Genomic DNA, 26,612 nt, shown 5'->3' with positions numbered 1-26,612 from the left:
CGTACCACCTTCACGGGACTTGACGGTCGGCCACCATATAATTTCTCTGGTTACCACTTACCATATCATTTTTCTTCAGAGAGAGAGAGAGAGAGAGAGAGAGAGAGAGAGAGAGAGAGAGAGAGAGAGGCTAAAGTGAAGGGTGTCCTTGAAAAAATCCGATCCATGTCCACCCAACCACATTTATCACTCTTTTAATTTTACATTTTTTTGTGCCTTAAATGCCATTGGATGATGTGGATCCAATGGCCACCCTTGCCTCTGGGTTTTTTCAAAGCCACCCTTCTATTTAGCTCTCCCCACACATAGTATCCGTCACAAAGCTTGGATTCAGAAAATTCAATTTAGTGAGTCAAATGTTCAGAAAAATTCAAAAAAAGTTATGTTGCGGTGAGAAGAATGCATGTAACATTATACATATATATACTAGTAAAGCACCCTATCGCGCGGTCGAGAAAAAAAATTTAATTGTTATAAAACGACGTCTTAATAGTTATTTAACAAAAAAAAGTAATGCATTGATTATAATTATTTCAATCAGAAGTTAGTTTTGATTTAGAGAAGTTAAAAGGGCGCAAGGGACATGATTACAATGGTAATACAAAACTAACACAATGAGTGGGATTGGAAATATCTCTCAAAATCTTCGAAAGAAAATTTTACCTATTTGCATGGTGGCCATCAAATGGACGGTTTGGATCATCCAATAGTGGGGGCTGGATAGTGTTTTTACATTGTCGCCATCAAATGGACAGTTTGGATCATCCTATGGTGTGGGTTGTGTAGTCCATTTTGAAAAATAGGGGTGAATCTTGTAGTAGAACTGTAGAAGGGGGTGAATTTATCACCGGGCAATGCCATACATTTATATGAAGTGGGCCCCATAGAGCATCCGTAACGTGGGAGATATGCTGGCCATCAAATAGACTGTTTGAATCATCCAATAGTGGGGCTGGATAATGTTTTTAGCCATCAAATGGACGGTTTGGATGATCCTATGGTGCGGGCTGTATAACAGCCGCAAATGTTGACTTTTGATCGACATAACATTTGGGATGTGCTAGCGTCCAATGCTTGAAGGCATTTCGCGGATGGTTTGTTGCAACTGGCCACCTAGTGAATGAAGAGAAAATCTGAAACAGAACATCCGCGACATGTCTTCTACGATGGATGCTAGCAAATTCCTAAACATTTTAATCTTCCACGTGTCAAGTTAATGGAATTTTCAACAAAGTAAAGAAAAATTCCTAATTTTCGTATCCTTATTATATAGTAGAAGTAGATGTCACAAAGCATATGGCTATGAGAATATGATATTTGGTAAACCCAAAAGCAGTAAGCTTTTTGGGAAGGGGCATGGACCACTTCTATATTTCCTTTCCTTTCCTTTATTAGAATGTAGTGGTCCGAGCTTGTTGGTTAATGAACAGCTAGGATATGTATGTTATGCGGGACACCTTGCCATTGGCAGAAAGAAATCTTACCGACTTCTCAAAAGAGTTCTGCCATTTTTATATACAGTAGTGCGTCAAACGTATACACGAGAGAGAGAGAGAGAGAGAGAGAGCTTGGGAAAATATCTTAGCCCACTTGTCCTATTGTATTTAGAAGAAGGGGTGATTTGAGAAACCAATGTATAAAGACATCCCACTTTTATGTCTTTAATAAAAATCTCCCATTTCATTGCATGGTTGACGGCTCTGATTGATGGATTAGTTTTATTATTTTTTCTGCCTCCCACAATTCAAAGAAAGGCCCAGATTGATAGAGCTACGTGTCTATGCTAAAACCAAGTGTAGGTAGAGCCGATGAAGGAGCTTTGTACGTATTTATATATTCCAAGGAAAGTAGAGGTTGGTGGGTCGGAGGAAGGGTGGTTTTAATATGTCTCGGACCACATGCTTTTGGGAAAGAGTCATCTAAAGCATACACGAATAGAAGACACGTGTCATTATCCACATTCGAGGAAGCAACATAAGGATACTTAGTGAGGGAAATCTATCTTAGAGATGTCATGCGTCACATCTCACTCTGCCTGTTTTGGGTTTATTATTGGAGGTTTAATGGTGGTCAAGCATGTCATTGGATATTGCTTTTGCACTATCAACCTACTTAATCAACTATAATTGATAGAGAGAGAGAGACCCATGAAATGCAGATCAAGCTAATTATATGGCCTCAAATTATAGATATGGATGTTTTATGGCAGCAAAGGGGTTAATGGTAAAAGACTAATGCTGACGTGTAAAGCTATATAAAAAGCAAGCTATTTCTCGTGAGAAAATCTCGCAAATGTCGGCCGAGATTTAAGCATATCGTGAGCTATTCTTTTTTGGCCATGAATGGGAGGTTGACACATAAGGCAATTGTTTTTTTTTTTTTTTTTTTTCTAAATGAGACAAAACCCAAGTATATATGCTAAGACGGAAGGGGAAGGTGACACGTGAGCATATGAACGGTCAAACAACCCTTCCTCGTTAATATATATATATATAGAGGAAAGTGTCTCTAGTCTCTCCCCTAGATAAGCTTATCTACTCCTCCCTTTAAAAAAACACAGTGGGCCCACGCTGTTTGGTTGACCCAAAGCCTTCATTTGATAGGTCCTAACATAGATAGGGTGTGCCCAAAAAATCAACACCAAAGGGTCATCCTAGAACTTCGTTTTGTGGTGCCTTGTGGTACCCATTTTGGACACATATAAACATCCACGTTTATATGTATATACTTATATATATATATATATATATAAAAGGAAAGTGTCTCTAGTCTCTCCCCTAGATAAGCTTATATGCTCCTCCCTTTAAAAAAACACAGTGGGCCCACGCTTTTTGGATGATCCAAAGCATTCATTTGATAGGTCCTAACATAGATAGGGTGTGCCCAAAAAATCAGCACCAAAGGGTCATCCTAGAACTTCGTTTTGTGGTGCCTTGTGGTACCCAGAATGGACACATATAAACGTCCACGTTTATATGCGTCTATTTTGGACACGGTGTGCCCAACAAAATGAAGTTCTAGGATGACCCTTTGGTGCTGATTTTTTGGGCACACCCTATCTATGTTAGGACCTATCAAATGAATGCTTTGGATCATCCAAACAGCGTGAGCCCACTGTTTTTTTTTTAAAGGGAGGAGTAGATAAGCTTATCTAGGGGAGAGACTAGAGACACTTTCCTCTCTCTCTCTCTCTCTCTCTCTCTCTATATATATATATATATATATATATATATATATATATATATATATATAGAGAGAGAGAGAGAGAGAGAGAGAGAGAGAGAGAGAGAGAGGTTGAGGTTGGATTGCATTGGATGGCACAATATGATCATAATTTAACAATCGGATGACCCTAACCATCCGATCAATAGAATGAGTTCTTATCCATTTGAGAGTGGAGGGTTGCGTATATATTTTAATCACCCACTTGTAAAGCTATTGGTCAAATGATTTGGATTATCTAACTGATACAAACGTCAGCCAATGGTGGGCCCCTTTGATTCATTGGTTGAAGCTAACTATAAATTTAGTGTTCTCTAGACTAGTACATCATTGTCCAAACGACTGAGCCTTCTCTTTTCAGAATGAGGATCCACTTAATAGCCAACCTTTGCTTCTTGACCTTGTTCTTTGAAGCTACTCACCAAACTTCTTGGCCTCTTCTTCTCCTTCTCTTATCTTTCTACTTCCTCTTCCCTTCTCTCATAAATGCTTGGCTGGTCCCTGGTGGCTTTGCATGGCGAAAAACACCCAAAAATTCTCCCACAATTCGTGGCCCAATCGGTTGGCCGTTGTTAGGCAGCATTCCCATCATGGGCCCATTGGCTCATCGTAACCTAGCCCGAATCTCGGCATCACTCAATGCCAATCGCCTTATGGCACTGAGCCTAGGTCCCACACGTGTCGTTATTAGTAGTGACCCTGAAACTGCTAAGGAAGTCCTCTATGGTCACTCTTTCTCCGACCGGCCCATAAAGGAGTCGGCCCGGCTACTAATGTTCGAGCGAGCAATCGGATTTTCACCATCCGGTGAACATTGGAGGCATCTCCGGCGAATTGCTGCACTACACATGTTCTCTCCTAGAAGAATCGCGAGCCTCGAGGGGCTCCGGCAACATGTCGCCGGTGAAATGTTATTAGAAATTTGGAAAAAGATGGAGAAGAGAGGGGTTGTGGAGTTGAGGGAGATACTACAAAAGGGTTCTCTGAGTAGTGTTATAGGGAGTGTGTTTGGGAAGTCTATTTTTTTGGAGGGGGAGGAGTTGGGGTTGATGGTGAATGAAGGATATGATTTAATTGGGAAATTCAATCTGGGGGATTATTTTCCTTTGGGGTTTTTGGATGTTCATGGTGTGAAGAAAAGGTGTCACAAGTTGGCAGTTAGGGTTAATGGTCTTGTGGGTCAGATTCTACAAGAGAGGAGAAGGGAGGGAGAGTATAAGGGAGATGACTTCCTTACTATTTTGCTAACTTTGCCGTCAGCCGACCGGTTAAGCGACTGTGACATTGTGGCAGTCCTTTGGGTATGTTTATTTTATTTTATAAATATTTTTCGTGCAGGGGGTAGGCCTTACGTATAAGATATTTAATAGATATAAAGAAATTTACATTTATAAGGTATTTAATAGTTATTTAAAGGAAACGGGTAGTTTTATATTATATATTGTAAGGGAAAGCCATTCGGCCTCCTATTTTACGGGAGAAGAGCCACCCAATAGCAGAATTTTTCTTGTTCATATAATTCATATGAGCTGGCGCTTCTCCCTTGAAAAAGAGGTATTGGAAAATTGCTTGCAAAATTACCTGTACAATCACATATAGTAGAGAGGGTGGAACCAAACCATAGAATTTAAAATTCCAGAAAATCAATAAACGTAAACCAATCTGTGAAGAAAGAAAATACAAAAACTAAAAAACCATAAATAGGTTTCCAGGGAATTTTTTTTTTCCATAATTTTCTTTTCCCTACATCCAAACATGTCCCTACAGAATTTCAGAAATCTCAATTTGTGGCCCCTCTTTTACAGGAGAGGTGCCATCTATGGAATGAATTAATAGAATTGTACATCAAGTATAGAGCTCTCATATCTTTCTTATTTGTGCAGGAAATGATATTCCGAGGAACAGATACTGTAGCAATCCTAATGGAATGGATCATGGCCAGAATGGTCCTCCACCCAAGCATCCAAGCCCAAGCCCAACAAGAGCTCGACATATGCACCGGCAATTCGAGGCCCATTCAAGACTCCGAAATCACCAATCTCCCCTACCTCCAAGCCATAGTCAAGGAGGTCCTTCGGATGCACCCACCTGGCCCACTCCTCTCGTGGGCCCGCCTCGCCACCCACGATGTCCACGTAGGCAAGTTCCTTGTTCCAGCAGGCACCACAGCTATGGTGAACATGTGGGCCATAACCCACAATGGGTCCATTTGGAAGGACCCATGGGCCTTCAGACCGGAGCGATTCTTGGAGGAGGAAGTGAACATCATGGGCTCAGACTTACGGCTCGCGCCTTTTGGGGCTGGCCGGAGGGTGTGCCCTGGCAAAGCACTAGGGTTAGCCACTGTTCACTTGTGGCTTGCGCGTCTGCTTCAAAATTTCACTTGGGTCCCTGCAAAACCTGTTGATCTTTCCGAGCACTTGCGTCTCTCACTTGAGATGAAAACACCCTTAAGCTGCCGTGGTGTTCGCCGGAATAATCTTCAATTAGGATGAAGTTGGCCGGAATTTCTCCCTATCCATGTGAAGCTCCGGACATGTATGTACCAGAAAAGTAAATGCATGTATATTCCCTAATTAGAGTGCAAAATGGTTCATGACTTGTAAATTGATTTCCTTTACCAGGATTATTGATTTAACTTGTAGTAGAACCATATTATAATGCAACGTTCACTTTGTCATGTGTGAGCCCCTCAAACGAGATTGTTAATTGCCCAAAAAATTTGTTATATCTGGAACCAAGAGTTTGCAAATAGACCTAGGCAAGGAAACAATCGACATTCAATACCAAAGGCCACATTAAGGTAGGGAAAAAAAATACATACTATAATTTGAAGCCATGGGATCATTTGGTGGGGCGCACTTGATGGATTGAATCGAGGATTGCATCATCCATCTTTATGCAAATGGTATCGGCACAACCATGTTTTGATAGTAGACGTGAAATCACTTTGTCCTATATGCTTAACTAGTTTTTAGTTTATACAATTTCTAAAAAGCTGTCAGTAGCCTTTGACATTAGATAAAAAGATATGCGACAAGGTGAGTTCGCGCCTATTATCAAAACATGGTTTTGCTGATATCATTTGCCTATATATATATATATATATATATATATATATATATATATATATATGAGGAATAAGATTGTACGCTCGACCGTACCTAAAGTTAGGTACGGTAGAGTGCCAAATCACATGGGTCCTCCATTTTTGGTGGCCATCTAAACCATTCATTTGCAAGGCTCCATCATAGATAGGGTGCATACCAAAAATCAGCACCATTGAATCATCCTAACCCCTCCAAAACTGGAGGCCAAAATGGGCAGATTTGTGGACAAACACTGTCTGTCCATTTTGGCCTCCACAAATGGATGGGTTAGGATCATCCTATGGAGCTGATTTTTGGTATGCACCCTATCTATGATGGGGCCTTGCAAATGAATAGTTTAGATGCTCACCAAAAATGTGGGACCTATGTGATTTGGCACTCTACCGTACCTAACTTTAGGTACGGTCGAGCGTACAATCCTTTTCCTCATATATATATATATATATATATATATATATATATATATATATATATATATATATATATATAAAGTGGAGCCCTACTACTTTATAGTGGTCTAATTAAATTCAATTTCCTCTGAGGGGATTGTAGGGCTGGAACTTGGGTCGGGTTTTACCCGACCCGCATTGACCCTACCCGAAAATAGCTTGGGTTGGGTACATGTTTATCGGGTTTCGGGTCGAGCCGGGTCTCCGATCCAAAAGCCCGCATCAATCTCGGGTCGACCCGGGTTTGAAGGGGCCCGACCCGACCCGAGTCACTTAAGTTATAGTATGTATTTTTTTTCTTGTAAAAGTTTGTTACTTTAAAAGTGAAAACTTAAAAGCAAAACTCACGCACGCACGCAATCACAGGGGCTCTTTCCATCTTCTGTTCGTTTCCCCCCTGTAGCTCTAGGGTTTCAAGTTTCAACTAAATAGTTAATGCACTAAATAGTTTGTTGTTTATCTCATATGAGTATAATCATTTTCATTTGGTAATGCATCAATTTATTCTCTTTGGACTAGTTATTAGTTAATGCAAAGAGTTTACCATGCTTGAGTTTTTCTACTTCTATGAGTTGAGTTGCCTTGCCAAACAAGAGTTTTCCTTAAAAAATTGCGTCAACGTAAAAAAACCTGACCCGACCCGAGATTTATCATGGGTAGGGCCATGTTTGGGAATCGTGGGTTTTCCGGAAAAAAAATCTGACCCAACCCGACCCAAGATATTTCTCGGGTAGGGTTGGGTTCTTCAAAAGCCGACCCGCGTGACCCGAGTTGCAGCCCTAGGGGATTGTCGCTCTCTTGTGCGCATCATTATGTGCCTTTTTTTTCTAGTTTAATGTATGGCAAAGAGACTACCTAGATGTTTCAAGCAATTTCTAAGCTGCTTTTGCCTTCTGTACTCTCGCCTGGTGGTTTTACATTTAGAAACCATCACAGAGGTGACATGTTTCGTCATATGATACCTAGATACGCATAGAAACACAGAAACGATGTTATAACTCGGCATTTTACAGAATATAGGACACAGATATCATAAAACATCTCATGTCAGGAGACAAGAGACACGACACTTGTAAATAATATACCATCAAATTTAATTAAATTTAATTTAGAAGATGAAATTAATAATAAATTTAAAATAATATTAATAAGACTCATGTACTCAAAGTTATAGTTGTAATTTAGAAGCATATGCTTAAAACAAGACAGTTATTTGATCAATAAAAATAGGGAAGTGATATATCCGCCCCTTTTGATCACCAGGAACACCTCCTGTCAGTGTTTGTGGCAATCAGGGGCATTGAATTCTTCTGACAAAAGTACAACAGCCTCTCTTTAGTCAATGATGCACTGACAGGGGGTGTTCCTGGTCATCAAAAGGGGCGGATATATCATTTCCCTAAAAATATCATTGAAGTATCCCTAAATATCCGAGTGCCCTGTCTTGTTAATTGGATACAATACGTTGGGCCTCTAAAAGTATGGTATCCCCGTAAATGAGGCTGCTCTCCATGAAGATATAAATCCTTGGATAAGTTGTTCGTGGGATTGGCTATTCTACTTAGACAAGTTTGTCCTATATATAAATTCTTAAGACCATTCAATTTATGACAAACATAAAGGGAATTATAACATGAGAAGCAATTCAATAAGAACCTCATGAGAAGCAATGACACAACAGCCTGTACGTCAACATGATAATCAGCACCATTCATTTTTGTGGGCCCACCATTCATGTATTCTGATGGTTACAGAATGCAGGCCCCATCGAAAACTACATCAAGATAATGCAAAATGATGGGCCTTTTTGGTGGAATAATATCTGATGGGGTATTCAGAACAGCCCCAATCATCATACGACACGTGGCACTAGGGCAAAGCCCTAAAGCCCTCATTCCCTAAAGGGTATCACGGTCATTGCACCAAACCAAAGACGGAATCATGTATTCACCTCACCCAACCTTGGGCCAACACCTGTCCGAGGGTAATGAAACATGGGCATAATTTGATCCAATAACAGGACGACACCTGTCCTAAAAGGGTAAATGAACAAACTAACACTCAAAGTCTCACTATAAATAGCCCTTATAAAGACAAGGTAAAGGACTCGAATCCCAAAAAATCACTGTTCATAGCTTTGATATGCTCAGTTGTACCCATCACTGACTTGAGTGTCGAAGGGCCCGTCCGGAGCAACGACTTCGGGTTGGCCTTCTAACCTCGTGTTCCACTGTGCAGGTCGTAACCTTTTAATCAGTTCAGCAATCAGGACTCGCCAAGTCAGTTCCTTCGTCACTGCCTTATCTGTTACCAATTCCGGGCGTAACAGATTGGCGCCATCGTGGGACCGCGAACAAAAAGCCGTTCTAAGTCTCATGAAAAATGGCAGGACGAAAGAGTACCCGAGCACCTCCTGCTCGGGCAGTCCGAACAACACCACGACAAGCAACTCGGGGAGAATGACTCGCCTCGCGGGTCGTCATTCCTCCGGCAGCTGCGGAGCCAGGCCCTGCTCAGTCAACTCCCGCCTCGGCTCCTACGCCCGAGCAAATTCGGACTCTTTTTCAACAAATGACGACACTGGTCGATCAGTACAAAAACTTAGTTCAACAGGTCCCTCAAGGCCTTCCGCCTAAGGTCTCCCAACCCTCAGGGTAGAACACATTTAGACTGTTTAGTATATATTATAACTTGCTTATGGCTAAATAACTTGGGGTATTGTCATATGGACACCAAACTTTTCCAACTAGGCCAACATTTATTCATGTAAAAAATAACTTGCTTATGGCTAAATTTTTAGGGAAGTGATATATCCGCCCCTTTTGATCACTGGGAACACCCCCTGTCGGTGTTTGTGGCAATCAAGGGCATTGAATTCTTCTGACAAAAGTACAACATCTCCTTTTTAGTCATTGATACACTGACAGGGGGTGTTCCTGGTTATCAAAAGGGGTGGATATATCATTTCCTAATTTTTATGAGGTAAAAATAGGGCCAAAGCTTAAAAACTCGAGGTTTTCTATAAATAAAATTTTCATCTTTAAGGTATTTAGCCAGAGAAAATTTTAGTTATAATGATATTCAAAAGGGAAATGATTCAGCGCTGCAATGTTTTGATAAACATGCGCCCACTTGTTTGTCGTGTAGCATTTAAAGGGCTTTAAGAGCCTTTTGAGAACCGTAATATCCTCTTGACACCCCTTTAAATACTACACGACAGACAAGTGGAGCTCATGTTTATAAAAACACTTGAGCGCAGAAATCATTTCCGTATTCAAAATCTATGAAAAAATTACTATAAAATAATTAAATGAATCTAAACCAATCGTTTTAAATAACATGGGCCCACCACACACACAGAGATACTGTTGCCACGTAGCCATTCTTGCCCGCCAAAAAAAGAGAGATAGGATCTGTTGGCCACGTAGCCATTCATTTCCCCCAAAAGTAGAGAAAAAGGGGGAGAGAGAGAGAGAGAGAGAGTTGGCCACGTAGCAATTCCGTCCCCAAAAGTGAAGGGTTCTTCAAATACTTGCCGAATAAAGTCTCCAAATAACCATTATTGAGTCTAGAATTAGTGATACTTCCACTCCATTTATTTTGTCTGATTAATCATTTGCAAGAAAAGACAAACAAAAGGGGTGGAAAGTATCATTTCCTCTTCAGTAAAATTCCATGAACCAAGAAAGCACGGTGGCATTTCTGTAATTCTAGGCTCGCATCGGTGCCTTTATTATACATGTACATGCGAGGGAAAATGAGATACAAGCGTGCAAACGTTACTGAACAAAATCTCCCTATTTTCAGAAGAGAATCCTATATTGTGTTTTGGTGTGTGTTCTCATCTGAAAATTTCAATGGGGATTGGCAAATGCTACAACAGAAAGAGAACTATAGATGATGAAGAAGAAGAACCAGAAAACGAAAACATGAACCAATCTCTTGGTATACTTTTCTTTGCATGGTTTCTTTTAAAGATCGAGGAAATATATTCTCCTTGAATGTTCTTGATGAATCTCTAATGTGGGTTTTGTGGATTAATGAGAGTTTTTTTTTTTTTTTTTTTTTTTTTTTAAATCTTGCTGCCTTGTTTTTGAGCTTTTAGTGTTTTGCTGTTTGTTTTTTTTGGTAACTTTTTGTATATGGTTACGTTCATAAAAAGTATTGATTTGGTTGGTGATTCTTGAAATCTTTCTTGATTGTTTTTTAATCTTGTCATTATAGATATAGATTCCTTTAGATCTCTTTTGTAATGGGTTGATGATTTTATGGTCTCATCATTTTTCATTTGTAGGGAAAGATCATTGATGGTTTTTGGTTCTTGTTTCGATCTTTCTTGCTGTAGGCCTTCTGTTCTTCTTGGAATCTTATTGCAATGCTGGTAGATCTATAGTTTTCTTATTTTTATGTGTGTTTGAATTTATTTGCTGGTTATGTACAACATTTCTAATCATCAATATTATTGGAGCTTATAGTTTTCCTTTTTTGGATGTCATGCTCTTTCTTGCATGTTATTGAATCCTGTTGCAGTTCTTGGAGAGCTTAATTTTTGTTAGGGTTAAGTCTTGTTTGATTGAAAGTCGGACTCTCTTGTGGTTTGAACTTTGAAACAAAGAGGAGAGAGGGTTTTGTAAAACCCTAAAGAATTTTTCTCTTGTTTTCTAGATGGGCTGAGAGAGAGAGAGAGAGAGAGAGAGAGAGAGAGAGAGAGAGAGAGAGAGAGAGAGAGAGAGAGAGAGGAGGAGGAGGAGGAGGAGGAGGAGGAGGAGGAGGATTACAGGTTGTTTGGGATTAATATCTTAACCTAAATCTGTATGATGTTAATGTTAGACCTAAGAGAGATAGAGGAGAGGAGAGGAGAGGAGAGGATTAAAGGTTATTTAGGGATTAATATCTTGTAATCGTCATTTATCTATTTCTCACAGGGAATGCATCGAGCCATCGCCCATGGCATTTTTGTATCAAATTAAGCACACAGTTAGCAGCTTGAGATATAGAAAAAGAAAGAACCAAGTATTTTTTTTAGAGATTCAATCTATATGTGGAGTTTAATTGTAGGCGTAGCACTGTTCCAATCTGTTAGAGGCAGTTTAGATCTGGTTTCAAGTGAACTATACCATGCTTGCAGGTTTTAAGAAAATCAACAAGTATGACGCATTGATTGGAATGTCAGTTTTGAACAAAAGTTCTCATCGAAGCGGGTTTAAGTTGGCGAGATGAGCTGACATACACATGTACATTGATCATCTTCATCGAGTCAGGCGGAGTCAGAACCAAAATGATTTGAAATTGTAGATAGTGGTTTAGAAGGCCAATGATATTTTCGGTGCCAAAAATATATATATAGAAATGCCAACGAAAATCCTTCATGATGGCTGGGAAACAAGTTAAGGACGAGATTGTTGGAATTGATGTCTTGTATCTACAAAAATGGGACTCTCTTGAGGTTCCCTTGTTCAATTAGGAAACAAACATGAGAGTAAGTTTAGTACATTTCTGTAAAAAAATGGGACTTGTCTCCTGTGTTCTAGTTGGACTGGGAGAGAGAGAGAGAGAGAGAGAGAGAGAGAGAGAGACTTCTGTAACCTAAATTAATATAAAATTAGTATTAGACCTTATGTGGGTAGCGTAAGAGATCTTTCAATGAAAAGAGATAGATGAGAGGATTGCATGTTATTGGATCTTTCAAAAGTGCCAATCTAATTAACCAAATCTCTTGTATCTATTTATCATATTGAAAATATCAGTTTATCGCCTGTGGATGTAGGCGTCATAGTCAAACCACGTAATACACTCGTTTATCTTTGTGCTTGTTGTTTTCTTGTTTCTTTTATGCGTGATTGGATCAGATTAGGCTCCTTAATTTTTTATTATCTTCTCATTTTGTTGTTTATTTTAACTATTTGCTAATCTCGGGCATCATTTCAAATCACCATTTGCAATTGGAGATTATTGGAGCTTGCAGTTTGCCTTTATTTGATGGTTTAAACTAGAAATTGAACATTAAGTTATCTATTTGGAAAGACTCTTGATGTGGCTTCATCATTTGTTTTGTTCTTGTATAGCTTCTTTTTTTTCTTGTTCCAGATGGAATGAATTAATTGACTATGTTCATGCAATATGGATGGACAACAATCAAACTATAGAGCTAATATTATGATTTATTTAATTTCCATTTCAATTTGTTTCATACTGTAGAGCTTATATCTATTAGTTGAAATTCAACATATTTTTGACCAACAATCTAAAGACAGAAACTTTTACCGTCAAATTTTGAATAATCAAACTATATTGTAATAAACCTTCCAATCGCATTGATTTTTGTAATCACAAAAGAACTATAATTTATTATCACATCCTAATTGCAACCGCATACATATGCATGATCGTAAATCTGAATGACCTAAAAAGTTCAATGGATCAAACTTTGGAATATGACAATAAAAATATTATTTGAATCGAGTGGATCACAATACAATTGCACATAAGACTATTTAGGAGTTGTAGGAAACTCTAGAACAAAATACTAAGTAGAGGCAAGAGGATCTAAGGAACATCTTATCATAAAGTAGTTCCATTATGAGATGGTTGATGAGAGATTTTTCCTTAAAGGATCAATTTATGAAATTTAATTGTGAATATAAAAAATACTTTAGAGTAACAACCTAGAAATAAATAAAAAATCTTCCTTTATAGGAAATATTTCCATATCGAGGGAAATATTTCCATATAAAAAAATCTTCCTTTATCGGAAATATAGAAATATTTCCATATTTCTATATGACTGTAATGAATATTCATTTCAATACATGTCTATTCGTCTTAAAATAAAAGAGAACAATTTGTTTAGATAGATGAAACTTGATTGAGTCTACTTTAGATGAGATTCCTATGTTTAAATTGAGGTATGCATCACGAAAGAATTATAATGGTCACATCAGGATGAAAGAGAATAATACTTCATATGTGAGAACCCATGTCATTATGCCAATTGTGTAAGAATGAGAAAGGAAAGACCAACTTTTTCAGTGAATCTTACAGCAAAGTCGATCATTTCAAGTGAATGTGGCTAAAAATCTATCAGCGAGAGAACAATTAGTAATATGAATGACTGGTGGAGGACAATGACGCCATTTTAGATTTTTTTAAAATCTAACGATGTGGTGTGGTGCGGTGCATGTATGTATGTAGTGAGACACTTGGATATGGAGAGAAAATATTTATGGAATAGGTTTTAAATCTTAACGATGTTCTTCATGCACTAGATAATTGAAAGAAACTAATGTCTGGTTCTCTCTCTTCTTAAGAAAAGTTTTCAGCATTGCGTGAGGCAGACAAATTTTTTCTTACAAAGAATGAGTCCAAGGTAAGAAAAATTTACTATCTTAAGAGTTTTCTTAAAATAATGGTATGATAATTTAGGTCATGTGAACTTCTCTAAAGAAAAAATATACTTATTGATATTTCCTAAAGAATGAATTAATTACTTTAGAAAACAAACATAATATATTTATTTATAATATAAGTATCCAAAGAAAGCCATCCAAGAAATACAGTTATAGAAGTTGAAAACCAATTAAAAAAGAAAACAATTCATAGTTCTAACAGATGAGGCAAATTTACCTCAAATAAGTTTGGAAAATCTGTGAAAGTCACCTGACACTTTGCAACAAAATGATAAAGGATAAATAGAACCCTAGTAAACATGGTGTTGGGAATTTAACATGGTAGAACTATCACCCCTAAAAAGCTAGCTGCTGGAGAGAGGGGGCCCATTCCCTTATAACCCATCCCCATCTATTTCAATTTACTGATTGTGGGACTATTTGCTTTTGCATGGAACCCCAAAAATCTCCCCCTCTATGCTGAAGCAATGTAAACCATCTCGCCCCTCCACGTGGCGGCTACGTGGGAACCACGAGATACTAGACTGGGGTATCTGAGATCTTCCCCAAAGGACATTCCCGCCCTTGGAGGCAAACCGGGGTTATCACGCCCTAGCTCTGATACCATTTGTTGGGGATTTAACAGGGTAGAACTCACCCCTAAAAGCTAGCTGTTAGAGGGAGGGTGCCCATTCCCTCCCATCCCCATCTATTTCAATTTACCGATGTGGGACTATTTGCTTTTGCGTGGAAACCCAACACATGGTTTATGCCAGACGTTACTAAAAAATTCACCAGGAAGCAAGGTACATTTGGGATCAGATAAAACTTGTTATGAACTATGAAACAGTAGAAACCTCGCAATACCTCACAATGTAGTGGTATTTAGCTAAAGTAGGATTATCAAATCCTAAAAAGTTCAAGCTGGATCCTAAGACTATTAATTATATTGGTTATGCAAATTACAATTGTGCAAATGGATTCTCAATCTTGAGATCAGTACATAGCAATCTTAAACTAAGATGATAAATGAAACCAAGAAAAGTTTGTCTAATAGCTTTGATATAAGAAGCTAAATTCTTTGAAATTATATATTCAAATTAATCAAGTTGCTTTGGGCCTACTGATTAGAGATCTTATGATTTTATATCTAGTGATCAGATACCAGGAGAGCTAGGAAAGAAGCTGGATTTGATTTAATTTGATTTGATTATGGTTCTTAACTTTTCTTCTAAAAGAAGATCCAGAAGCCTACAAAGAAACTATATTGTCACCAAATTTATTATTTTGAGAAAAAAGCTTTCAAAGTGGAATAAGAACAATCATGTGTAGTAACACATGAAGTTTTGACAGATCTACCTTTTGGCATTAAAAAGATTGGTTGCAAATATGCTGTTAGAAAGAATCTAAAACTTGAAAATGATGTGAAATATTACAAATCCAAACAGACAGGCAACAAGTTCTGGACAAAAGGAAGATTTTGTAGTTTAAGGAAAGGAGAACAAAGTGTGCAAACCAACTAAGTCATTGTATGGTCTGAAACAAGCCACTGAACAATGGGATGAAATTCTTGATAGAGTGATGTTGTTTGATAGATTCATTTTTATTAGATCTACCAAGTATTTGTACTACCAATTTGATAATAAAATGAAGGTGTTATTATATATCTGCGGGCGGATGATATGATGATCATCAGAACATACTGTAAAGCAATAAAAGACACCTAAAACTTTATATCTAAAATTTTGAGAAGAAAACTGCCCCTAATTTTGACCTACATGATAGGAGGGCGAGCAGCTATACATTCATTCAAAGAAACGCCCACTATGGAGCATTAAGAGTGTTGAGATACCTTAAGGGTACTGTGAATGGCAATGGAATTTTTCTAGATATCCACTATATTGAGATAAGACAATGATGTAATTTGAATTTTTGAAATGGCTACTAAGACCAGACACGAATATGTAGTACAGGAAAAGCTACAGGATCTCGGTAATCAACCATGTAAACTTTGCATACTCAGATACTATAGAAACAATTCATTTCTATAAAGCAGGTGAAGAAGTGTCATGAAAATCATCCTAGCAAATGTGCACAGCCCAATTAATTATGGAGTAAAAAGTAATTGCTTCTAAAAAATGAAAATGGAGAAAGGAGAATGGCTAAGAAAACTTCTGATAGACATTTCTTTTTTAATGGATCATTTTCTGCAATAACAATAAATATTGATTATCAAGGTGAAATAACAAGGGTAGGTAGTAATAGTAATTTCTGACACATCTATCGAAGGAATAACTCCATTAAAATATTAGTAAAGAATGAAGCGGTCACAATAAATTTTTTGAGATCGATAAACAATATTACTTATTATCTTGCTAAAAGACTAGTTAAGAAGTTAGTTGAGAATATGTCAAGAGGGTGGAAATGAGGTCCATTGATTAAATCATTGATAACACAAACCCAATGTATATGAGAGATTTAAAGAAGTAGGTCAATGGGAGCAATAAGTTATCAGAGTGATTTTTGCACCACGATTGAGACAATAAAATTCTCAATACCAATCCCTATGATGTGTATGTGTGCAACGTATAATGTAAAGAGTTTGAGTTATTATACTCTTAATTATACCTATAGTTGAATTCTAGTGGTAGGTACGTAGTTAAAGGCCACTCTTGCTAGACTCAATTAAATGAGTGTAGAAGTGTAGCCGCTTCCAATGACAATTGGACTGGTTCTTTAGAGCTCTCATGGAAATTAGTCAGGATAAGTACATAACAAAGTGCAAATTTGAGAACATGTATGCACTAGAATTTAATAGGTGCGATATATTGTCTCAGTTCATAACTCAAAGTTCTTGGTTCAAGACTTTATTTCATCAAATACTTTATAAACTCGATATATCTATAGGTTCAAGTCTACAACACATACATGGATGAATGACTCATTATTCTATCTTAATAACTTTACTTTTTTTTCTATTGAATTTTGAAATAGTGGGGAATTGTTATCTTTTAATTGGTTTTTAAAAGGATTATTTCAAATTTCAAAAGAATTGTGCTGTTAATTTTGTGTAATTTATCTTATGTTGTAAAAGAACTTTCCCTCTAAAATATTTTGGTATTTTGTCTTAGCGTTAAAACTTTAATCCCACATCAGTTGTGCACAAGGCAACCATTGGGTTTATATATAGAGAGAAGTAGTCTCTCTAAAGATTGGGATCTAAAGAAGGCTAGAGACTCTTACAGAAGAAACCTTTCACAAATATGCGCATTGAGCCAATCCAGGTTGGGCTGTGGACATAGACATTGCATTGCATGGCGTGTTGCAGTGTGGTGGGTGTCCATGGACCCTACTATGGCGAATGATCATCTGTGTGAAAGTGTGTGAGATTCTCTATTTAATTAAGGAGTTTTTATCCACTTCTTCTAACACATTTTTTTAGCTGTCTTTCTAAGATTTTTGAATTTTGATATTTTTGAGTCATCAAGTCACATTAGACTTGTTTCATGAGTGAACTTGCAATAGGCAAGATTTGTTTTATCTTAGAGCCAATCATCAACAACCTAATTGCATCTTCGATTCATCAAAGTGGTGGTGATTTTGCCGTAAGAATGACGAGTGGATTCTCTTGATTCAACTCGATAAGTAGTCTAACTTTGTAATTTCATTTAAAACATTCAGATTATTAAGTAAATATCTCTTCATACAATATTGATCGATTGTTATGATATAATTATTGAAGTTCTTAGAAAAGTTTGAGTTGACAAGTTCTAATCATTCATGAACGAGATTATCATACTCTCATAGTTCAATTTGATGCAGAATATAAAAATCCCCTCTCATGGCTTTGTTTCGATCAAGCTTCCATGGTGAAATCAGTGGAGACACTGCTCTTAGGAAGCGGTGCTAGAGCATCTCTGTTTGAATTCGAGTGGCGGCATCCTCTAAAAAGGGCATACCACATGGATAAGCTCACGCCAACCTGTCATATTTGGATCATGGATGATTGACAAAACGAACTGCTACATTCGTATCAATTAGATAAAAATTATTGCTAAAGCCCTATCAACGTCTTATCTCCCCACTGTATAATATATTCAAATTGATTGACTAATTATTATTATTGAGTATTTTTTAATTTGATTAGGATGTGATTGATTTTTTTTGTTGATAAAAAAAATCTTCACCAATACTTCCCTTTTTTATCTGAAACTCACAAGTGGAAGGAAGGTAGAATCCATAGTTTTGGGCTAAAATGATACATTTGATAATACCGACAATTTTATAAGTGATAAACCCGACACTCTCATCTTTCCTGTCCTATTTCCTTATAAAAGTAAAATGGAAAATCTAAAAAATGCTATAAAAAGATTGGCATTACTCAAACATTATAGCATGTATATCAAGCTTTGTTTCCTCACTAAATAAGTTATTAAATGCAAAATAATCTCGTAACAAAATAGATACTGCACAATCATGTTTTGATTAGCATTACTGATGCAGAACGTGCGGCGTGGATCAAATCTTCTATTTTTTATTTCCTATTTTCGTCATTTTATTTGTAGAATTTTTTTGGGGCATCAAAACTTGTCTATTTAACTTGATTTTGGTATTTTTAGAAAGGTTTTTCGATTACCTATCAAAAGAGCCTTGGACTTGATTTGGCTAAGTTATAGGCATTTTATGGATATGGTATAGGTAGATTACGGGGTTACTATTTTAGGAATGTTTTAGTCATGTTTCTACTTTTTTATTTATGTTGCTTTAGTTAGAAGATTCAGAATAATGGTTAGGCAAGTATTTAGGGTTGCTATTCTTGAGTTTTGAGTCTCTATATTATGTAATGGCATGACGAAAGAACAAAGAGAATGAATAAGGTTTATTTAGGACATCACTGTGAAGAGAGCATTGGCTCTTTCACGTGGGTGAAGGAGCTTGGCTCCTTTCACGTGTTATATTGGAGTTTTTCTCCAAACCGTGGCATGGGTTTTCAAACCCCCACGAGGTTATTTAAGTCGCTGCTTGTGTTTGGTATCCATCTTGTGTTACCGCTCCACGCTCCCTACGTCAGTTGGTATCAGTGCACAAGGGATCTCCGACGCATGCACGACGAGATGAAGAAGTCGCTACACCTAAAGTCAGCCAATCTGATCTAGCTGCGGAGAACGAAGAACTCCAACAACAAGTGAAGACTTTTATACACAGTTAGCACTACTCAAAGCCCGCATCCATGAGAAGACACCCATGGATTTGAGAGTGCATTCGAGAGCCCTTTTCATGGCAAAGCGTCGTGTAAGGGATTAAAAAAAAAAGTGGGAATGAAGAATAGAAGATTGGTGCAGCGCCTAATAATTAAATTTGGAGGACAATGGCCTATCGAGGTCGAGTTTTCTTCATGCGAGGGTGAATGATGCAGAACATGCGGCGTTGATCAAATCTTTTTTTATTTCCTATTTTCGACATTTTATTTGTAGTATTTTTTTGGGGCGTCATAACTTGTCTATTTAACTTGATTTTGGTATTTTTAGAAAGGTTTTTCGATTACCTATCTAAAGAGCCCAAGATTACGAGATTTAGACTTGATTTGGCTAATTTATAGGCATTTTACGGATATGGTATAGGCAGATTACGTGATTAACACTATTTTAGGAATGCTTTAGTCATGTTTCTACTTTTCTATTTATGTTGCTTTAGTTAGAAGATTGAGAATAATGGTTGGGAAAGTATTTAGGGTTGCTATTCTTGAGTTTTGAGTCTCTATATTATGTAATGGCATGAGGAAAGAAAAAAGAGAATGAATACAATTTATTTTTTGGACATCACTTGTGAAGAGAGTCTCGGCTCTTTCACATAGGTGAAGCAGCTTCGCTCCCCACGAGATTATTTTAGTTGATGCTTCTGTTGATCTTTATCTTGGTGTTGTCGTTCAACGCTCCCTGCACCAATTACTCAAACATTATACCTTGTCTCGTATTATTTAACCAACTGTCGAAAGTTATTAGAATTCCCAAAAAGCTCGTAGGAGTCGATTAAACATAAAGGACAAGGTGGGTTTGGCCCATTATCAAAACATGGTAGTGAAAATATCATGTGCCTATATATACTATAATATATGGGCTTATTGTTCCTATGCTCGAGCTTAGATAAGCCTATCTGCGCTTGAGTGCAGAAACAGGGTGAGCTCACATTGTTGGGGTGATCCAAAGCATCCACTTGGAAGGCCCTATCATAGATGGGGTATCCACAAAAGATCAGCTCCATTCGGTCATCCTAACCCTTCCATTTGTGGAGGAGAAAAATGGGCAGATTTGTGGACAAATAGTGTCTGTCCATTTTCCCCTCCACTATTGGATGGGTTAGGATGATCCTACTGATCTGATTTTTGGTACACACCCTATCTATGGAAGGGCCTTCCAAATGGATGCTTTGGATCACCCCCTAAATTTCGGCCTACATATTGGAGTGCACTTGAGCGCAGATAAGCTATCTGCGTTCAAGCTCATAAACCTTTTTCCCATAATATAATACAAGCTCAACAACTAAAATAAGAAACAATTAAGAAAGAGAAAAAGCATCCTACTCTGAAAAGGAAAACATGTGGCAAGGTAAAATCCAAAATCCAATCCAAAAAATTCACATAGATTCTCAAGTTATCCAAAGAACATCAAAATATTATATATATATAGGCTATTGATATTTGTACGACCATGTTTTGATAATGAGGCAAACTCACCTTGTTTCAATTTATCGAAACATGGTCGTGTAGGTATCAATAGCCTCTATGTGTGTGTGGGGCGGGGTGTGCGGGGGGGTTTGTATGTGTTCATGTATCATGTATGTATGTATATTATATATATGATGTTTTAATATGCTTTGTAAATAGTAAATGAACTCTACTTTGATCTTTGTTTGGAGAATCAATCATATCTCTTTTTTTTCGATGAAGCAATCATATCTTCTTTGTAAAGAAACTTCTACATGTGGTTAATTGTGCAAATCAAGGATTTTAACCTTTATTTCCATGTTCTACTCAAATAAATTGAACCACGCTATAATTTCTTCATTGATTTCGATCTTCAAGATCTTGACCTCGAGCTTTACATATTGGAGTCACATATGATTTAGATGACACTTTGAGTTTATTGCTCACACACATGTTGGGTTGTGTCCGACACGGCACACGTGTCAACACTACTTTCGACACTATTAAATAAACTGCTAGAAGTGTCATACTTTATGTGGGTGTATCGACACAAATTATTAACTCTTCTTTTATTATAAACTCTTCTTTTACCTTCTATAAATAATATTTTCAGTTATATCCTGTCACTAAATATGAAACCCTAAACTCTCATTCCAACATTATATTCATTGTATCTTATTGGTCTCCCTTTCTTGCTACATATTGGTGACGGAAGAGAACTTGATTAAATTGATGATTGTGTTGTTATTTGATTATCTCATGTTTATTTTAGATTATATCTAATTAATCTTAAGATTTATTAGTTTTTTAGTTGTGTCCCCGTTTCTAAACTTTGGGGGTTTGCCGTGTCCGTGTTGACATGCGACACTCGTGTCCGTGTGCACAAATCGTAGGGTGCCACACACATCGATAGGGTTGATGTGTGAGTGTCCACCTTAATTTTACTCCTTGTCAAAATGATCTTCGCTCTACTATTTGTCTTCACTTAGTGAATCCACAATCGATGAGAGTCAATTTTGCTTTTGTGATACCCTTTGAAGAATTTATTCCAATTAATTAAGCTCTTCATATGAATTATGAATCAATGGCATTATTCGAGGCCATTGTAGGTTCTCAAATAATTTCATTACGTGAATCCAAGTTTCTATGTTATCAACTTGATGCTAGTAAAGTACTAGAAATCCAACCAAAGTGAAAAACCCGAGAGAGCCAAAAAAACCAAATTACTAAAAATAATAGAACTGCTAAAATTAGACTCCCTATCATTTAAAAACACTATTCATGGATCTATCGAAACCTTTTGAAAATTTACATACAAATTAAATAAAAATCGCTAAAAATACCATAAATCATAATGACAGAGCTTGCCATTTTTTCTATGACAGAGATATCTACAGGGTCCAATATTGAAGTTGGCATGATATTTTCGTTCACCTCTGTCTGACCTTCTTTTGGATCTCGGTCGATCCTCTTTTTCTCTTGAATAATCTTTGTTAGATCATGTGCTTGTTCATGAACTTTGCTTGCATCGTTTGTTCTTGAGCCTATCATATAGCATTTAAAATTCAAATCTTGCTAACAAACAAGGTTCAAAATTGCAATCTAGGATCATGAGTTGATTCACAGCATAGAAAATGCTGCCATCTACATGTTTTGGCATATTTCTAAAACAAATAGATAGTGGCAATGTATAGCTGCAGTTCATTTTCGCGGTTACCATCATCATTGTCATCATCACAGAATGTTATTACTATCATGACCCTGCAGTAAATGCAGTTTTTGTTGGCATTTTGGTTGTCGTCGTCGTCATCATCATTTTTGTGTTTACTTCATTTAACTATACTATGTTTATACATCAATATGGATAAATTGGGTTTCTGAAAAGAAAAAGAAGAGTTTAAAATTAAGAGACATCATTCTGCAGGGATACCTCTATCCAGCATTAGAGATTTTTCATCGTTGGATGCCAGACAAGCAACAGGGTCGACAAGTTACCTTATTTTGTCAACCTCGGCTCGAAAAATCCTCGACTCTTCTGAACTTAGAGATTTCACCTATGGTGAGCTAAGAGTGGCAACCGGAAACTTTTGCAACCAACTAGGAGAAGGCGGGTTTGGATATGTCTACAAAGGGCAAATAGAAGAGCTCGACGAAACAGGAATAGCAACTGGATTTGGACTGGATGTGGCCGTAAAAAAAATGAAGATAAGTGATGAAGTATATCAAAGTCAGCAGGGGTGGCTGGTAATAATATACCTTTGTTGCATTTCAATTATCAAGCAAACACATGTTCTCTTTCTCTGTTAACATGGGCTTGAATTTTTCTAACTTGTTCTCAATGTTTGGATAGGCTGAGGTTAACTATTTAAGTCGTTTTCAACATCCTAATATTGTGAAGCTTATTGGGTTTTGTGCGGAGAATAATCAGCGGCTTCTGGTCTATGAATATATGCCAAACCGCAGCCTCGATAGGCACCTCTTCAAATGTAAATGCAATGGCAATTGTGCTTGTTTTATGTATTTATTTTATAATCAATTGCACTACCATTCTCAATTAAATGGGTTTGTTTCCACAGGTAGCAGAGATCATACCCTACTTTCTTGGGATATAAGAATAAAAATAGCTCTGGGAATTGCGAAGGGACTGGCTTTTTTGCACAGTCAACGTCCGCAAGTGATTTTCAGGGACTGCAAGTCCTCAAATGTCCTACTTGATTCAGTATGTGCAACTGTTGTGTTGGTGATAAGAGTTATTTCCATACTGAAATAGCATTTTCTCTGACTAATTGCAAAAAATTCATCCATATTGCAGGACTATACTGCAAAAATTTCTGATTTTGGGATGGCAATGGATGGGCCAACCGGAGATCGCTCGCATGTAATGACTAATCGGTTTGGCACTTTTGGTTATGGCGCCCCTGAGTTTTTCAGCACAGGTAAAAATTAATGTATCATTTAGTTAGAAGAAATGATGATATTCATCATTACTGTGTATTTTTTGGCTAAGGGATGCTAAATTTGATGTCTTAGGGATTAGAACGGCTGAGATGTTCATTAAAATGTATTTTAATATTATTATGTTTATCTAAAATAAAATATTTTCAAAGACAAGATATACAACAGTAACATATTAATACTACATGAAAAAAAACAGAAACTACGGAGGAAATGCTTTCCCCCATTCCGTGTCAGATATATTGCGTTTATTAAACTAAGGGAGATGATAAATTCGCACCCCCTGTGGGATGGTTCGCATCCCTTTAATGTGAATTGACGTCAAAAAGTGTCGGACTTTTAACGCTTTTTGACATCAATTCACGGTGAAGGGGTGTGAATCATCCTAGAGGGGGTAAATAAAACCCATTATTAAATTGGTGGAAAATTTGAGTCTTTTCAGTAGAAGACTTTTCTGAGTCACCGATCATCAATAAAAGTCATTAGAGATACCTAATGTGGCAGTTTTAGTTGAAACTTGTATATACCTTATATTTTGCTTGAGTAGTGCTATTCCTTCAGTTTTAGTCCATGGCATGAATTTCAAACTCTGCATTGATTATCTAACTGTTTTCTGTTCGTTTTTTTTTTACAATAGAAAGAATTTTTTTTCACTAGTAAAATAATATAGATAGGGTACAGCTCAATTTCACTGCAAGCTACACAAGTTCCATGGTTTGCCCATTTTTTTTTCTGCTTAATTGTTTCTCTCCATGCATGTGGGTAATCTGCTCAATTGAGAATAAAGAATGGATAAGAATCATTTAGAAATTAACTGGTTGTAACCAAGGGTGATGTTATACCTCACTAAGCTTCAGAGTAACACCCTGAAAGGCACCTCAATCAGTAGCCAAGTTGAACTATACAGGGCAAGAATCGTGACTGTGAGTGATCACGGAGAACCGAAGTGCCAAATCCCTCTTGTTGGGCTACCTTTATTGCTATAAAGGTAAGTTTAAATCATCCCCTAGTTGGAAACCTCCAAGCACTTCTAGGCCTTAACCTTCAATAACTCTGAAAAATCCTGAAATGTTCATACATTCACTATGTCCATATAGCCACCAGTCACCACTGTCCTGAGAAAATTTGTGATGCCATGCATTTCGATATATGTAGTCATCTCATTCATAATTGTGTCTTAAGCCTCTAATCCATATGCTGCCCCTTCTCTTTTATGTTTAGACACACACACACACACACACCTTTTTACAAGATGAATTTTCCTCTCTATACCACGAACACTTCAAAGGGAACTTTTCTTTATTCTTCAGGATTATTTGTAACTGTCACAGAAACCCACAAGATTGGCACAATGATTGACAAGGTAGACAAATCAGATTCAATTATATGAGAGAAGTGGAGAGGGTCTCACCCCCTTGGAGCATCCTCTTTGATGCCATGAAATTGAATTAGCCAATAACAGAATACTCCCTTCTAAAAGAGTTGAAGATGCCAAACCATTTCTTCCCCGTTAGCTCTTGATACTCATTGTCAAACTAAACTAGAGACAATCTACAAAGGAGACATATTTCCTACAACAATGTGGAAAACTGAAACTCTGAAGTCATAAATAAAACAAAAGAAAGACATATTTCCTATAAGAATAAAAAATGAAAATCAAATGTGAACAGCCAGCTATCCAATAAGGCCATTCCAATGTGACTCAAAGGAGTTTTGTACCATGACAATCTTGCAAGGCTACGAAAAAGAAAAGAAAGAAAAATCACTCTTAGGAACAACCAATTGAAATCAGGAAGAAGACAGAGCAGAACATGCAAATTTCTGAAGCCTTTCAAATCTATGACTAAGCTTTCAATTCCTCTTCAGTATTTCCCTAAACATAAAACAACTGTTGTTTAATTGTCGTTCTTTACTTACAGTAAATTAAGTTCAGTATGGACGCTTATATCTTTTTTTTCATCTCAAGGGCAATTGACGGCAAGGAGCGACGTATATAGCTTCGGGGTGATATTAATGGAAATTTTATCGGGGTGCCAAGCGCTGAACAGTATGGAAACAACAGAGAAGGTGCTGGTCGAATGGGCCTCACCAGTCTTGTCTGATAAGAACAAAAGGTTCACCATTATGGACAAGAGACTTGGTGGCCAATACTCACATGACTCAGCATCTATTGTTGCAGAAATTGCACTCAGTTGTACCAAAGAAGATTGGGACCTTAGGCCTCACATGGATTACATTGTCGAGAAGCTTGAGGCGCTTCCTGAGGTGCTAGATATTCAAACAGACAATCCTCATAATACCACTGACATGCCCAATCTAGGCCACCAGCCTAACATTGAAGAAATAGATCCAAGTGGCTCAACAGAGAAGTCTGGGTGGTGAAATTTTCTCAGCTATGATTCTTTCTCAATTGCACTCAAGATCATGTCGTGGATGCAAATCAAAGACATTTTTTACTTCTTTTTTCCCCCATTTTTAGCACTGTTGTTTCTCTTTCAAAGAAGAGTTTACAGTGTTAACCCCAGCCGCATTCCGCGTTGCACCACATCCGCATTCCGCGTTTTGCCTTACAGTGTCAATAAATTCCTCTGACTCTCCCCAGTTATGATCGCGTCAACCGCGTTCATAGCCGCGTCCGCACCGTGTCTGACAAGGATTTTTCTTTGCCGCGTTCCGCGTCAAATCCGCAATTTTAAACACCGCTATAGAATGCTTTGTCCTAAAATTTTAGAAGATAATAGGAAATATATGAACGCCTTTGCTTTGGTGATAGCTTTTGTGGGAATTG

The 26,612-nt window shown here is 37.4% G+C and overlaps 2 protein-coding genes across 2 annotated transcripts; both read left to right on the top strand.

The window, feature by feature from the left end:
• Positions 1 to 3,584: 3,584 nt before the first annotated feature.
• On the top strand, positions 3,585 to 5,876 carry LOC143846723 (cytochrome P450 78A5-like). The gene is made up of 2 exons (XM_077355242.1): positions 3,585 to 4,523; positions 5,106 to 5,876. Exons 1-2 carry the CDS (start codon positions 3,585 to 3,587, stop codon positions 5,715 to 5,717), a joined length of 1,551 nt encoding a protein of 516 aa, XP_077211357.1. The 3' UTR covers positions 5,718 to 5,876.
• Positions 5,877 to 10,595: 4,719 nt separating this feature from the next.
• On the top strand, positions 10,596 to 26,603 carry LOC143847146 (receptor-like cytoplasmic kinase 176). The gene is made up of 6 exons (XM_077355857.1): positions 10,596 to 10,726; positions 22,794 to 23,113; positions 23,220 to 23,355; positions 23,446 to 23,588; positions 23,682 to 23,805; positions 25,791 to 26,603. Exons 1-6 carry the CDS (start codon positions 10,639 to 10,641, stop codon positions 26,204 to 26,206), a joined length of 1,227 nt encoding a protein of 408 aa, XP_077211972.1. The 5' UTR covers positions 10,596 to 10,638; the 3' UTR covers positions 26,207 to 26,603.
• The last annotated feature ends 9 nt before the right edge of the window (positions 26,604 to 26,612 follow it).

This window comes from Tasmannia lanceolata, unplaced genomic scaffold (genome assembly GCF_043159265.1).
Source record: "Tasmannia lanceolata isolate RefF3 unplaced genomic scaffold, GAP_Taslan_0.1 ptg000015l, whole genome shotgun sequence".
Taxonomy (NCBI): domain Eukaryota; kingdom Viridiplantae; phylum Streptophyta; class Magnoliopsida; order Canellales; family Winteraceae; genus Tasmannia; species Tasmannia lanceolata.
Note: the sequence above shows the minus strand (reverse complement) of the source record. Positions and strands in the feature narration are given on the sequence as shown.

Excerpts from the sequence above, each read along its gene's own strand:
- LOC143846723 (XM_077355242.1), top strand. The coding sequence starts at position 3,585 with ATGAGGATCCACTTAATAGCCAACCTTTGCTTCTTGACCTTGTTCTTT. Across the intron at positions 4,524-5,105 it reads ACATTGTGGCAGTCCTTTGG|GAAATGATATTCCGAGGAAC; the intron begins GTATGTTTATTT and ends TTATTTGTGCAG.
- LOC143847146 (XM_077355857.1), top strand. The coding sequence starts at position 10,639 with ATGGGGATTGGCAAATGCTACAACAGAAAGAGAACTATAGATGATGAA. Across the intron at positions 10,727-22,793 it reads AAACATGAACCAATCTCTTG|GGATACCTCTATCCAGCATT; the intron begins GTATACTTTTCT and ends ATCATTCTGCAG. Across the intron at positions 23,114-23,219 it reads AAAGTCAGCAGGGGTGGCTG|GCTGAGGTTAACTATTTAAG; the intron begins GTAATAATATAC and ends ATGTTTGGATAG.